General features: G+C 44.2%; 1 protein-coding gene and 1 long non-coding RNA gene across 2 annotated transcripts; one reads left to right on the top strand and one right to left on the bottom strand.

The window, feature by feature from the left end:
* The first annotated feature begins 1,561 nt into the window (after window positions 1-1,561).
* LOC106866256 lies at window positions 1,562-4,775 on the top strand. Its single transcript, XR_002963746.1, has 2 exons — window positions 1,562-2,542; window positions 3,020-4,775. It is a non-coding gene; the product is annotated as an uncharacterized LOC106866256 (long non-coding RNA).
* A 10,266-nt stretch (window positions 4,776-15,041) lies between these two features.
* On the bottom strand, window positions 15,042-15,626 carry LOC100845789 (Werner Syndrome-like exonuclease). The gene has a single exon (XM_003566911.1). It carries the CDS (start codon window positions 15,624-15,626, stop codon window positions 15,042-15,044), a length of 585 nt encoding a protein of 194 aa, XP_003566959.1.
* Between the last annotated feature and the right edge of the window lie 355 nt (window positions 15,627-15,981).

A 15,981-nucleotide genomic window follows, 5' to 3' on the forward strand; every position in this document is an offset into this window, starting at 1 on the left:
TGGAGGTACAAAGCATTCCCTCACTACGATGATTTGCATGGAATTTATGACGGTACGTTATTTTCATGAGTAATGAATTTATCTTATGATCTCTTTGCCTGTGATTTACAATTTATTCCTCTCTACTCAGGTAAAACAGCGGAGGGGAAGCGTTGTAAAGGACAACAGATATGTTCGAAGAGAAGGACAGCTTGCCTGCTTTTGTACCTGAAGAAACCTACACATAATTAGTTCTACGGGCTGCTGGACTTAATTCGCCTACTCCAACAATACCTGGTCTAGGCTTGGATGGTCACCAATATGATTGGGACAGAGGCTTATATGGTGATGACGTTGAGTTTCCTTCTGCTGCTCATTCTCAAGGTGTGGAAAATCCTAGTAGTCAGTTTGACACTGAAGAGAACCACACAATTCCTGACCAACCACCAAAGAGGTATCAGCCTTCAAAAGGCAGTGAAGAACGCAGGCCTAAGAAAAGCAAGGAATCAGCGATTGACAATCTAGTGGCTTTTAGAAAGGAAGAACTCCAGACGTATGTGGATGTGAAGTCCAAACAAATTTAGAGCTACAGAGACGTCAAAATGGCACAGATGCAACAAAGTGATCCTGACAATGATCCTTATTGCATTGCCAAATGCATCGCTAAAGTGAAGACCGTAGAAAAACTTTCACCATGTGATCGTCTAAAGATCATAGAGTCCTTGACAGAGCATAGAACAGACCGTAAAGTCTTCATGACAGTGGATGATGAAGTGTTTATGGAGATACTGAAGAAAGTGCTTGGTCGTGAGGAGATCTGAAACAACATTTGGATCATGTTATTTTTTGGTGGATTAGAAATCTCTTTACACTCCAGCATAGTTTCTTTCTGCATGTCGGTTTTCTATCTTCTTCTACACGTTCAATATTATTATGAGTTCATATATGAACCATATATTTGAGGTAGTATTCCTGATGTTAGTATCAGAGTCTTCTTAATATTCACCTGATTTTTGCAACCACTTTGGTGCCGTCTTTGGTTAAATTTTTTTAATATCCACGTGTGTTGTTCCTCCGGCGACTGGCTCGCCGTCGTGCTTCCAACCACGTGTAGCTCTGCCTCCTCCTTCCTGCAATCCGGACGAATGGGAGTCTGCTGGCTGGACAGGGGAGGTTAACAGCGTTGTGCACTTGTGTTAAATGATCTCATCTGCAATTTAAAATCAAACTAACGGCTAGCTAATCCTTCCAACGGCTTGCTGCCATGCACCAACTGAACTAGCTAAAACAGAGCTGCCAAACGCATTCGTTGTTTTGCCAAAACTGAAAAAAACTGGGTATTTTACAAACTACAGTATTTGTACTCAGGACAAATAATACTTTGGTTTTGGAATATCACAGTTTAAAAAAAACTTTGTGTCCAAACATAGCCTAAATGTTTACCCACATGAAAGGGGGAAGAATTGAGGCCCTATTTTTGTGTCCACGCGTTTTGATCTCAGCCGTTGGCGTGTTCTAATCGCTACCGTTCGCGTGTGATGCCTCTCCTACCGTCGGTTCCGCCCGATCCCATCCCCCCGTCACCCCCGATTCCCTTCCCTCGGGCGGCTAGGCCGCACTAGACCGTAGTCCCCTCGAGCCGCTGCCTCCACGAGAACCCTGGCTAGGGTTGTTCCACTGCCGCCGTCTCCTCCAGCCCGCGGCTCGCCGGTGGCAAGCGCCTGATCCCTTTCCCACAAGACGCCTCGGACTGATCCAACATCTCCACGCGCCGGAGCTCCGCCCATGGAGAACACCCCCTCCACTCGACCCCATCCTACGCTTCGGCTCCCGGACAGCTTCGTCCTCTCCGCCGATAAGCTCCCCCCGGTCTCCACCATGGTGGCCGTCTCTCTTCCCGTCGTCGACCTCTCCCTGGGCCGTTACTAGGTCTGTCCCGCCGTCTTCGACACCAGCAAGGACCTCGGCTGGGCGAAGACTGCCAGGGCGACGTGCTCCCCGCGCACGGCCAGGTCGACGGCGAAGGCCAGCCCCATCGTGGCCTTGACCAGCACCAGGGTCGTCCGGGCGGCAGCCGCCGAGGCGTGGGCCGCGGAGGCGGCGTGCAGAATTGGTTGATTTTGGAGGTCGAGCCGGAGTTGGGGCCGGGGTCGCCAGATGCACGGCCGGGCGCACGAAGAACGCGCGCCAGATGACATGGGCCTTGCTCCTCACGGGCGTGGCCTTCGCGCTCAGGTGTGGCGGGGAGAGTTTCTCCCGGGAAGAACACGGCCCTGTGTGCGAGCTTCTACGTCTGCATCCGGGTGTTCCTCCAGCTGTCCATGCTGCTGCTAGCCGAGTAGCCGTAAAGGTCGCGGCCTACATCCAGGGGTGGCACAACGCCATCGTACGGGCTCTTTGCCGCCGCCTACACCTGCTGGATGTGTGTCCGCCTCGAGTGGCACTGCAGTTTAATCGTGCCCAAGGGCATCAAGCCCGTGCCTCAGGCGACAAGGAGGACGTTGAGGCCGGCAGGAGGACTTCCCATGGTTCTCATGGGCTGCCCATGTGCAACGAGCGGGAGGTAAGCCCAGGCTCAAACTCCAATCAGTTTCTTGCTACTTCATTCTTGCTATGAGGATCGAAAGATCTATCCTTAAGCTGCAATTGGAACGCTTCACCATGTGGATTTGATGGTATAAATTCGAGATACAGTGGGTCAGACAGGCTGCATATGTTTGATTCTTTGACCTAATGTTCTGCAATCACAAGGTGGTCCTTTCTGAAGTACTCTTGCTTAATGGGCATGCTAAAGCAACGACCAATTTTGTGTTTTGCATTAGAAAAGGCCAATTTTTGTTTGTGGTTAGAATCCATATCTTAAAGGCACACTTAATGACCTTGCTGCAACCATGGCTTAATCCAAATGTGCAGTGAGCAATGGCTATTACAAAATCTCTTCGAACAGTTCTACTTGGTGATTGCTTGCACATTTGAGAATGCATTAGGATGTTTTCTTTATGATAAATTGAGGCTAAGTGGAATCAAAATTCTAATTCAGGATCAAGTAATCAAGTAGAAAGGAGTGTCAAATTGTGAAATTATGTGCAATGTTGAATGGGGTGTTCACGTTGACCTAGCTGACCTTGGGGCGGGGAAGAGACCGTCTGGGGACAGAGGAAGTTAATGTCGCGGCGCTTCGACTCAACAGTGTCCTCGAGCCACGAGTGGTGGTCACTGTCGATTAGATGAGCTTCCCCGATAGGCCAATTGTTTTATAATAAAAGTTTGAGAAGCCATGCGAAATTCAGCTTATATGGAGGCTTTCCCAGTAGTAGGATCATAGGAGAACCTATTGAGTTATTTGCCAAATTAAGTTACTGATTTTACCTTGGCTTAGATGTATGGACTCGTGGTTGAAGCTGAACCAGTCCTAAGAGCTTCCAAATAAGCTAATCTTGATATGTCTTGCTCTTTCTGACATTATACTATAAAGTTCTTCAAGACAACAGGAAGAGATGGTTGGACTGCTCTGATGTACTTCTTGCTGTTACTCTAGCTAAGATTTTTTTTTCCAATACATGGTTATCTGTAACACATGCAAGCACTAAAGCTATGCTTGCTGATAACAATTTTTGCACAGATTAACAATGTCCAGTGCTTTGCTTGAACATTCCTAAGGTTTACTTCTTGAGAAAACTTGGAATCACAGTTGTCGTCAAAAGTGGCTGGATCATCTAACATTGTGGTAGCTAGCCAAGTTGGCACACTGGCTATCTTTTCATGTATATGACTTTTATTTTGGGTGGTTTATTCTTTCAAAACAGTTTTGATGTGTTTGGTGTATGATGTGAGTACAGGCTGCAGATGTCTCCTTTTATTTATTTATTTTTCAACCCTAATGTGTAACACTTCTTATCTTATATAAAGGCAGTTCTTGTGGGCTACAATACTTGAACATGGTTTATGCTATTCATGCAAATCAAGATGAAGAGGGTTGCTCCTTGCTCAGTTAGTAATGATTGTTCTTTTAGCATTTGTTTTAATGTTGCACGGTATCATCATTGGTTTCTCATGTCACATCATATTTGTTGGTTCTTTTTGGCTTACCTTCCCTATTTGTTATTGATTTAGGCAGAGGTCTAACTTTGTTAGTGAAATTGCATACCCCTTTGTTGTTGTTTGTCATGGTGTTGACCTATTAAGATGCCTCGACTTTTATATGTTTGTAGTCATTATGTACATTGTTTTCTTGCAGCTTTGTGTTGTGTGCCGAAGAAGTTGTTATGTTGGCTTTGGCAATATAGGCAGTATGGGATGAGCGGAAGTTCAGTTTTTGGGACAGCAGAATATTTTGCGTGTTATTAGAAAGTGAACAAAGTTTCAGTTTTTTCAGTACACACTGAATAACTGATGGTGGTTTGTGCATGTATTTGCATCTGTTTTTCTTCATTATCAGTTTAAACTTCTTTTGCAGGGATTGTGCAGATAAAACTATACGGATGCTCCTAACTCTCCTAACTATGATATATCTCATATGTATGTTGTTTGTATAATATTAATTTTCACAGAGTGTATAAGAATGCAATGTATCCAGACTATCGATCAGGGCAACTCACTATTCCTATACGAAACTGTCCGGCCAGGCCTTCTTCTTGTTGAGAATAATTATTTATGATCAATTAGATTAATTATTAGTTAGTTAATGAATAATTAGGCAGTTGGTTATGTAACTGTTCGTGTCCCAAATTTTGAGATGCGAAGGCAAAAGTTTGAAACACCAATGCATGTATTGATGCCTCTTCACTTTGTATAAATATCATCATCAATCAATGGAATAGAACACAGAGATTCGTTCTCATTTTCATTCACAGTACGTTATCAGCCACGTTTGTTCTACAAACACAAATGTTAGAATCATGGCAATCCAAGATCTACCCCTAGTTTTCCTTACCGTTCTTGAGTTCCCTGGCCATCAAGGAAGCAGTCGTCGGTGGGCCCCTTGCCGCCATTTGGCCTCACGCCGCCGGTGGGCCCTGCGCCGATGGTGGGTCCCGCCCTGTCAGTGGGCGCCTCGCCGCCCGCGCCGCCCCCGCGTGCCCGTGTGCGCCGCCCGCGCGTCACGCCCTTGGCCGGCGTGCCCCTGGACGTCGCGCCGGATCGCGCACCGCCGGCCCTAACCGCACCGGCCCCCACGCCACCGCCGGCCTCCGCTCCACCGACTGCTCTCTCACCGAACCAGCGCCGCCGGCCTCCCCGGATTACTCCCCAACAATGGCGTGATGCTCTCGGGTCCGGCGCCGCCAATGCTTGGGGAAGACGACGATTTCATCGTCGCCCTTGCGCCGCCACCGCCGCCACTCTACTGCCCGGTGCACGGCTTCGGGCCGTGCCCGACGAGGGACGGCACGGCGCCCCCTCGCCCGTCGCCTACTCCGCCCCCGGCCATTGAAGACGAAGACTTCGGAGATGGGATCGAAGATGTCCACCTGGAGGCCCGGCGCCTCCTTCGGAAGTTCGTGGCCGCCATGGCGGCGAACCGCGCCGGCCCGGCCACCGGCGGGTGGTCCCCGCGCGCCTTGGGCTTCTCCTCTCTCAACGAGGGGGAGCCCCCTTCTCTCTAGCCACTGGCATGCGCGCCGACGATGACAGCGGCCTTGCGGCGGCGGCGGCGGGACGGGGGAAACCCTAACCGCCCGCCCACACTCCTTCTTCCTTGGAACCGTCCGCGCCCCCCCCCCCCACTGTTTCGGCCATTTTGCAGAAAAGTCCAGAAGTTTCGGGTATTTGCGATTTGGTCTATGTATCTATTTAACAGTAATATTTTTACATACTTGTAGGTCCCCGCACTTATATTTAGTTAGATAGCAGTGTTTTTTAGGATATATTCCTACTAAAGACATATTTCTATGTAAATGTCAATGTAAATATTGTCGTGTTCAATGTGTTTGTATAATATACATCCCCTATTACATGTGATATTTACACTTTGCAATTGAGATCTTTATTTCTTGCATTTTGTGAGTTTTGATTCAACAATTAAGTCCCGAAAGGCACCAAAAATGCCAAAAAATTTGACTTGATTCAAGAAAAATCTCCATTCGTGATAAGCAAAAATTATCACCATGTGACTATCTCAATTTAATATATGCGAATCACAAGGTACTATAGACTTTCAATAACGGTAAAACGATATATTACGTTGAATGTTCTGTGGGAACATACACCTTATTGAAAGTAGCGAATTATTTCGCATAGTGCTGAGAGGTCTACATTGTGCAAATACGCACAATGACTACCTTCAACGTGCTCTTCCAATATTAAATAACACAAGGTGCTACAGTCTTTTAATAATGGTAAAACGATATATGGCGTTGAATGTTTTGTGGGAGCATACACCTTATTGAAAGCAGCGAATTATTTCGCGTAGAGCTGAGAGATCTACACCAATAAATCGGTGATTATCTTCAAAGTGTTATTTGAGGTCTACACTATATGAATTTAACATTGATTAAATTTCATGCATTTTATTGCAATTTACTTACAACAATGACCACAATATTTTGGCTTTACCTACTAGTAATTGACAAAATCAATGGTTTTTCAATCCCATGTAGGACAAAATGACCGGGAAAGAGTTTGACGAACTCGCCCTCGACGGTTGAAACTATCCAACTTGGGCAATGGACGTAAAAGTGAGCCTTGCGTCACGCGGACTTTCAACGGCCATACAACTCCTATAGAGGGACAAGAGCTCATCACAGATCTACACAAATATAATGCCTTATACATTATAAGGAACCACATCCATGTTGATCTCAAATTAGAATATCTCATGGAAGAAAATCCATACACACTATGGCTTGCCCTTCAAACTAGATATGAACAGCAGAAGGCCGTAATTTTGCCTGAAGTCACACATGAATGGACTCAACTACGCCTACAAGATTTTAAATCTATAGGAGAGTTCAATCATGCCGTTCATAAAATTTGTTCAAAGATGCAATTTTGCGATAAGGAACCTTCTGAAGCGGAAAAGATCGAAAAGACCTTATCTACTATGCTTCTTGCCGATAGGATCCTTCAGCACCAATATCGTGCACGCCAATTTAATAGATATTCTGATCTTATCCATGTTTTACTTCAGGCCGAAAAGCATGATGAACTTCTAATGAGAAATCATCATCAGCGTCCGGTAGGCGCTACTCCTTTACCTGAAGTACATGCTAATTTTCAGAAGAACAACAAGTTCAATGGATCGAATAATCGACCAAACAACTTCAAACGCAAGCAAAAGGGCAACAACAAGAAAAACAAGCCACATGTACAAGATAAGGGGAAAGGCAATTTCAAACCACAATACGACAAATCTAAAGTTTATAAAAAATGTGGGTGCTACAAGCACATTACAAAGAAATGTCGTACTCCTCGACATTTGGTAGATCTGTACCTACAATCCGTAGGACGCAAGCGACCTGCTCATCAAGGACCAAGATTTGAATCACACTTCAATTTCCAATCCGACAAATCCAAGGAAGCCGGTTGTTCGCATGATGTCAAAGAAGAACCAAGCAACAACCCGAAAATCCGATCGTCCAGGGATCCAATGAGCACGAAGAACATGATCATTGAATTCACTTCAAATGATGTGTTTGGAGACCTAGAATAATTCACCTATCTCCGAAATAGATATTATCTATATTTACGTTCATACGTATTGTTGTAAATAAATTATAATGATCGTTGTCATCTATATTGTAATATTACATTACTGTATCAGCACGTTGATACCAACATATTTGACATATGTATTGTAAATTACGATTGTATTATCAATTTAATAAATAAATAAATTTGTATGTATTCTATATATCTATTAAGAATGATATTAAATTTTTTCCTTTTTCCATATATAGTTTCCTACGGGAGTCAATCCAAAATGGATGAAGAACTTTGCTTTGTGGGTAGCGCCACCACAAACACTATACTTAGGGAAACAAAATATTTTCAAACCCTTAGTAAAACGCAAGGGAATATTTTGATAATCGCTGGACGTGGTACGTTAATTGTTGGTTCTGGACGAGCCATCATCACACTTCCTATGGGTACACAACTAATAATCGAAGACGCTTTATTGTATCCTGATTCAACTCGTACTCTAATAAGTTATAGGGATATCCGTCAAAATGGGATTCATATAGAAACCCACGATGACAACAATGAGGAATTTCTCCTATTTACAAAAACTAACGGATATGGCAAACAAATTCTTGAAAAAATTCCTTCCTTATCGTCCGGATTGTACTATACATACATAAAGCCTGTAGCCCATGTTGCGTATAAAATAATTTTTCAGAATGTCAATACATTCCAGACTTGGCATGATCGCCTTGGTCACCCCGGTATCGGGATGATACGAAAAATTATTAATAATTCTGTTGGTCATAAATCTCAATAAAGCAAAATTCCTAGAATCTCAAGATTTTGTATGCACAGCATGTGCACAAGGCAATCTCATTTTAAGACCTTCTTATCTTAAAATACAAGCGGAACCACTACAGTTCCTTGAACGAATTCAAGGAGATATTTGTGGTCCTATTCAACCATTGTCTGGACCATTTAGGTATTTCATGGTATTAATCGACGCATCTACAAGATGGTCTAATGTGTGTCTACTTTCCACACGTAACCATGCATTCGCAAAGATAATGAGCCAAATAATTAAATTAAAAGTTCATTATCCAGAGCATCGAATTAAAACAATTCGAATGGACAGTGCCGCTAAATTCTCCTCACGCGCTTTCAATGATTATTGTATGGCATTAGGAATCGAAGTTCAGCACTCAGTCCCATACGTCCACACACAAAATGGTTTGGCTGAATCTTTTATTAAGAGAATTAAGTGGATTGCAAGACCTTTATTACAGAATTGTAATCTACCAACAACTTGTTGGGGTCATGCGGTTATACATGCCGCTGATTTAATTCAATTGCGACCGACTGCATATCACACTACTTCTCCCCTTCAGTTAGTACATGGAAATCCACCAAGTATTTTCCATCTGCGAAAATTCGGTTGCGCTACATACGTACCGATCTCACCACCACAACGTACATCAACGGGACCACATAGAACATTGGGGATCTATGTGTGGTACAAATCACCGTCAATTAGCAAGTACCTAGAACCTCTCACAGGGGATCTATTCACTGCCCGGTACGCTGATTGTATTTTTAATGAGGACCATTTCCCGACATTTGGGGAAGATTTAAAGTACCAAAAACAAGAATGCCAGGAAATCAATTGGAATGTCCAAGGCATTTCCACCTCTGATCCACGTACTCAAGAAACTGAACAACAAGTTCAGAAAATTATAAATTTGCAACATATTGCAAACAATTTACCAGACGCATTTGTTGATTACGAAGGTGTAACTAAATCCTATAATCCTGCACAGAACGTACCAGAAAGAGTGGAGGTACCTATAAAAACCACTCAACCTCCTGCAGCTACCGTTCAAAGGAAGAGGGGGAGAAGTACGACAACTAAAAATGATCTAACTTCCAGCAAACAACAAAAGGAACAAACTAAGGAGCCGCGGCAAAGAAAACAGAAGAATAAACCTTCTAAACCTCCTTCAACAACAACAACAAATGTGAGTCAACATTTGATTGACCGAGATCAATTGGGTAATATACACCCTATGGATAACCAACATCCACAACCCAGCTCAATAGTGCACTCAATTACTGATGCTGGGACATCGAAAACCTAGACTTAACCGCAACGGGAAATCGCGAACAGTCACCAAAGGTAAAAGAAATTTCCATAAATTTTTTAGATACTGGAGAAACATATAATAGAAAGACTAAAATCATCGACACATATTTCTCAACTAAGATTGCAGACAACCTTCTAAATGATCATGATCCAAAAACCATAGCTGAGTGTGAAAAACGCTCCGACTGGCCTAAATGGAAGGATGCAATTCAAGCAGAAATGGCCTCGCTCAATAAAAGAAAAGTATTTACAGAAGTAATACATACACCTCCAAATGTTTTCCCAGTGGGATTCAAATGGGTTTTTGTCCAGAAAAGGAACGAAAACAATGAGGTGGTGAGATACAAAGTGAGAATAGTAGCACAAGGGTTCACGCAGAGACCCGCCATTGATTTCAATGAAACATATTCTCCGGTTATGAGTGGAATTACTTTCCGATATTTAATCTCATTGTCTGTTCAAAATCGTCTATTTATGCAGTTGATGGACGTCGTGACTGCATATCTTTATGGGTCATTAGATTCGGATATTTACATGAAGGTTCCTGGTGGAATCCAAATTCCGAATACTAACGCAAGACACAACATGTACTGTGTAAAGTTGAATAAATCTTTATATGGTCTAAAACAGTCGGGTAGAATGTGGTACAACCGACTAAGTGAGTTTCTCATTAAAAGGGGTTACTCTAACAATGATGACTGTCCATATGTATTTATCAAGAAATCCAAAACAGGATTTTTGTATTATCTCTGTATATGTTGATGATTTAAACATCATTGGCAACAAACAGGATATAAATGAGGCTCGTAATCATCTAATGACGGAATTTGAAATGAAAGATTTGGGTAAAACCAAGTTCTGCTTAGGTTTGCAACTTGAGCACTTTCCTTCAGGAATATTGGTTCACCAAGCTACATATATTTAGAAAATTTTGGAGAAATTTAACATGGACAAATCCTATCCATGCAAAACACTTATGATAGTTCGATCTCTAGACGTAGAGAAAGATCCATTCAGACCAAAAGGTGATGGAGAGGAAATTTTGGGATCTGAATTCCCATATCTTAGTGCCATTGGAGCATTAATGTACTTAGCAAATTGCACCCGACCGGATATTGCTTTTGCAGTAAATTTACTAGCTAGACACAGCGCAGCTCCAACAAAACGCCATTGGGTAGGAGTGAAGCAAGCTTTTCGCTACCTACAAGGCACTAGAGATCTAGGTCTATATTTTCAAAAGGAAAACCAAGATTCTGAATTAATCGGATACACTGATGCTGGCTATTTATCTGATACCCACAATGCCAGATCCCAGACCGGTTTTGTCTTCCTGCACGGTGGGACAGCCACATCATGAAAATCTTCTAAACAGACCCTAGTGGCTACATCCACAAATCATTCGGAAATAATAGCCTTATACGAAGCATCTCGTGAAAGTGTATGGCTACGAAGAATGATTAACCACATACAACAATCATGTGGTATTGGTTCAATTGAATCACCAACGATTATCTATGAGGATAATTCAGCTTGTGTTACTCAGATGCAATCAGGTTATATAAAAAGCAATATAACTAAACATATTGCACCTAAACTATTCTATCCTCATGAATTACAACAAAATGGGGAGATAAATAACTTGCAAACCAAATCATGTGATAATCTCGCAGATTTGTTTACTAAGTCCTTACCCAACTCTACATTTCAGAAATGTGTATATGGGATTGGTATGCGACAACTTAAAAATTTGCAACCATCAGGGGGAGTGTTCACCTGAGTTTAACCTGTTCACAACATCATATTGCACTCTTTTCCTATTATGAGTTTTACTCACTAGTTTCTTATAAAAGGTTTTTAATGAGACAATATTAACATAAGGTTGTATGTCATATTTTCTATTTTCCCCACTGCGGTTTTTATAGATAATATACAAGACATATTTATTGTCCACATAATTCAATATGAATTATCAAGAGGCAATATCCAAAATATGTTATACCATTTTCTCCTTAATTTTCCCATTGGGTTTTTAAAGGCAGTTTTCATAACATATCAATATTATTATTATTTCCTCAATATTTTTCCCACAGGGTTTTTGGAGGAGATTACAAGATTCCATGATGATTCGAGAATATACAAATCAACGAAGCAAATTGATCAAGGGGGAGTGTTGAGAATAATTATTTATGATCAATTAGATTAATCATTAGTTAGTTAATGAATAATTAGGCAGTTGGTTATGTAACTGTTCGTGTCCCAAATTTTCCAAAATTTGGAACGCGAAGGCAAAAGTTTGGGACACCAATGCATGTATTGGTGCCTCTTCACCCAGTATAAATATCATCATCAATCAATGGAATAGAACACATAGATTCATTCTCATTTTCATTCACAATACTTTTAACTACAAATTCCAGTTAAACAAATGTGAGAATAGAAGCCAAGCAGCCACCGGCACAGCGAAGTGCCCATATCACCCTAGTGCGTCAAATTAGGTCCAAACATTTCACTTTCAACAAAAAAATGTCATGTTTTTTCTTCTTGCAATTGTAGTTTAATGTGACGTCGTAGAAGGTATATTATGGGTATACCAATGGCCAAATGGTCTCATCCAAGTCCATATAATCTCTAATGTTGCCTAATTAGACTTGATCAATGGAAGCTCAAGGATAAGATATGAAATGACGCATCAGACTAACCTTTGTCCGATAAAAAACATAAGGCCGCTGAAACGGCCCATCAAACCTAAACCCTTCATCCAACATCACATCTATGCCAGGCGACGCGGCAAGGCGTGTTTAATCGTCTAGTTTATATGGAACTAGGAGGGTTTCTGCAAGATTCATCGTAAGTTTCAGGGAAACCAGAGAAGGTTTATGAAAGATAGCGCTGGGAAACTTTGGGTTGTGCTTCTGCATTATCACTACTCACTACCAGTCTGGCAGGAGATCAGAGCGAACAAATCAAGCTGTCAGTTTGACTCGTCCTTGATGGTGGGGACAGTGGGGTGCCTCAGCACCCACCGCACATATCCTTCTCTTAGAACCGGACAACTATGCCGACGCCATTTTTCTCCTCGCCATTTTTCTCGCCGCCTTCGCCCTCCTCTTTGAAAATCATGGCCGACAGAAACCCATGAGCGAACCGACGGTGGCTGCGCGTCGATGAGGCCGAGGCCTTGGCGCCGGCTGGCTACCCTACGCCGCCGGACTGTTGCCTGCCCCACGGATAGGTGCTTAGCCTGGGCGGTAGACTCATGGCGCTGCCACCGTAGGGAGCGTGCCGCCGCGAAGCCATCGCCGCCCACTACTACAGCGTGCTGACGAAGGCGCAGCATGCGACTCCGGAGTGGAGCCGCCACACCCGCAACACCGGGACGCCGTTCTTTGAGGCGGAGCAGCGGCGTCGCATCCACGATCTTCCGCACCCGATGGTGCGGATCAACATCGAGGGCCGGTGGGCCTTCTGGCAGCAGACGGGCCGGTCCCTCGATGCGGTGATGGCGCACATCGCCGCCGGCAACGAGCGACGCCTCGACGCCGGGGTGCCTCCTCCAGCGCTGGCTGGTCGCCCCCGCTACCTGGGTGATGGCTCTTCATCCTCCTCCTCCTCGGTGGCACGCACCCCGGCGCTCTGGCTCTCCTCCTCCTGGGCGTGGCGGGCCGCGTCGCCACCGCGCGGCCTCCTCCATCTAGTCCCTCCTAAATCGGAGGCCGAGTACGAGTGCCTAGCGCTCGAGTATCGGCACGAGGACGACCCGGAGGAGTTCCCGAGTTTTCGCGCCGCTCAGCGCGCCAGCCAGGAGGAGGCGGAGCAGCACCGCCACCTCGGCTCCCCCTCCAGCGAGGCCGACATCCAGGCCTAGCTCGACGAGGAGGTGGCGAAGGAGGAGGCGGCGACGAAGGTGAAGTTAGAGCCTGGCGTCATCGTCCTCCGCGACGACTTCAACTTCAACAACAACAGCAGCAGCGCCGGCTCCTGATCAATGGCCTCGACGACTAGGGTTTTAATTTTAGTTTTTTAAAATTTTGTAAATATTCACAAATTTCAATGATATGTCGCCGGGCTTAATGAAATGTCGTCGAATTTAAAGTATTTTGGAAATTCGATGAATTTTAGCCGAGATAGAAATTTAGTACCCATATGGGGGGGGGGGGGGACGAGTAGAGATGCTCTAAAAACTTTAACAAAGAAGAATCTAACATAATGAATGATGTGATCAACAGAAAATATATACTCGGTGGGAACATACACGGATACACCATTGCCCGTTGTGCTCAATAATGGATAATGAATGATGGGATCGAAGAACCCTATATGTAATGATGTCTTATTTAACGGGTATCTAATCAGATGGTATGGCAAAGTTTCCTCCATAGATAAAAACTTGAGTTAAGGATCCTTCTTGACAGTGCGTTTTAATACAAAGGAATCATCATGCTTTTTTTTGGACGAACAGAGGGCTGTCCCTCCGGCTTCATTAAAGGAAACCATATGTCTTACAATGTATTAAAGGAATCATCATGCTAGTGTGTTATAGATGTGAACAACGTAATTTCGGACAATGTATTGCAGACCAACCACAATGTTCGTTACAGGGTATCAGATGAAGGAACGAAAAACTTCAGAAATTCTAGGTACGCAAATGGGTTTACAGTTTACTGAACTGGCAAACTTCAGTAGTACTCCCTCCGTCCTATAACATGAGGCACGCACGCATACCCAGATTCTCAATTTGATTAATTAAATATGTATGTTTTTAACAAAAAAATACACATTAGATTCGTTATCGAAAGAACTTTCTAATGATATAATTATTTAATTTATATTTAGTTAATTAAATTGACGATGCAGGGATGCATGGGTGACTCATATTAGGGGCCGAGGGAGTATGGTAATAGCAAACGAGCTAATGGGAATTTGGAACATACAGTCCATGATAACTGAAAGCATGACCGACATTACGCAGATAAACAAGATACTCCGTATTTGATAGTCCACTAAAAAAGCATAATTGTGCAGAGTATTGCAGAAAACAAAGTCTCAGTCGGCAGAAAAGGCTTAACCGTCACCGAGTTGTAGCCAATATCTGATAAACTAGTTCTAAACTTCTAATCAATCATCAGCACGAATATCTGATTCTTCCATCACAGTTAAGCTCCTAAATAGACTTGCCAAATGTTTTACGAGACCGAGATCTAAATAGCTACTCCCTCCGTCCATAAAATGCGTGGTTTTGAACTAGATCCAGTTTAAATTCATGCCAATCTTTATGAAACGGAAGGAGTAGAGTTTAACCCATTCAAGGATAGTCGCCGGTGAGCAGCTTCCGGCCGATCTCGAAGGAGACGAATGCGTCGATGCAGGCGTACTCGATCTGCTCCTGCGAGAGACAGGAGGCGTCCCACGGGCCCATCCTCACCCTATGCGGCTTCTGAAGGTTCGCTCCCATGACGGACTGGCGGAGCGCAGGCATGTGAAACCCGTCCGCCGCGAGCTGGCGCAGGTCCTCCGTGTTGGCCACGTCGACGTCGTGGTCTTGGCTCAGGCGGTCGGCGTCGTCCTGGACGCCGACGTCGACGAAGCGGAAGTCGGGGTCGTCGAGGAACTCTTCCAGGGCCTCGGGGATGTAGTCGGCGTGGAGGAGCTGGAAGATGAGGCAGTGGCGGCCGACGCAGAGCTGCAGGAGCGCGACGCGGTTCTGCACCCTGCTGTAGCTAGGGCGCCACTCGACGTCGAGCCCGACGATGAGTTTGTGGAGGAGTCGGTGGTAACTGGAGTAGATCTCCTGGATCCAGTCCTCCACGGCCTTGCCGGAGGACGTGACGGTGGCCGTGATCACGTACCCCTCGAAGGCCACTGGGGTTACGTACGTCTCGGTGGCCATTGGGATTGGATCTTTCCCTCGAGTCTCGGCGGCTGGTGCTTCTTCGCCCGGAGATGACAAGGGTCAAGACGAGGGTTGGAATCCGTACGGAAGAAGGCGAACTCAACGTCGTCGAAAGGTGAAGGGGCAAGAGGATATATAACTCTCAAGCTATAGCCTCCGTGGCACTCCTATCTAGCCGTTCGTCAGTCGACCTGTTTCTCCGTCCATATCAATAGGAGCCGTATTAACTTTTCTTTGATTTATGGTTTGATACAAATTACTCTAATAATATATAATTATAGGACATAAGTTAATATCCATTATATTCGTATTCAATGGTATTTTTTTATGATTATGATTTTGATCACATTAG

Source organism: Brachypodium distachyon, chromosome 2 (assembly GCF_000005505.3).
Source record: "Brachypodium distachyon strain Bd21 chromosome 2, Brachypodium_distachyon_v3.0, whole genome shotgun sequence".
NCBI classification, from domain to species: domain Eukaryota; kingdom Viridiplantae; phylum Streptophyta; class Magnoliopsida; order Poales; family Poaceae; genus Brachypodium; species Brachypodium distachyon.

Excerpts from the sequence above, each read along its gene's own strand:
- LOC100845789 (XM_003566911.1), bottom strand. The coding sequence starts at position 15,626 with ATGGCCACCGAGACGTACGTAACCCCAGTGGCCTTCGAGGGGTACGTG.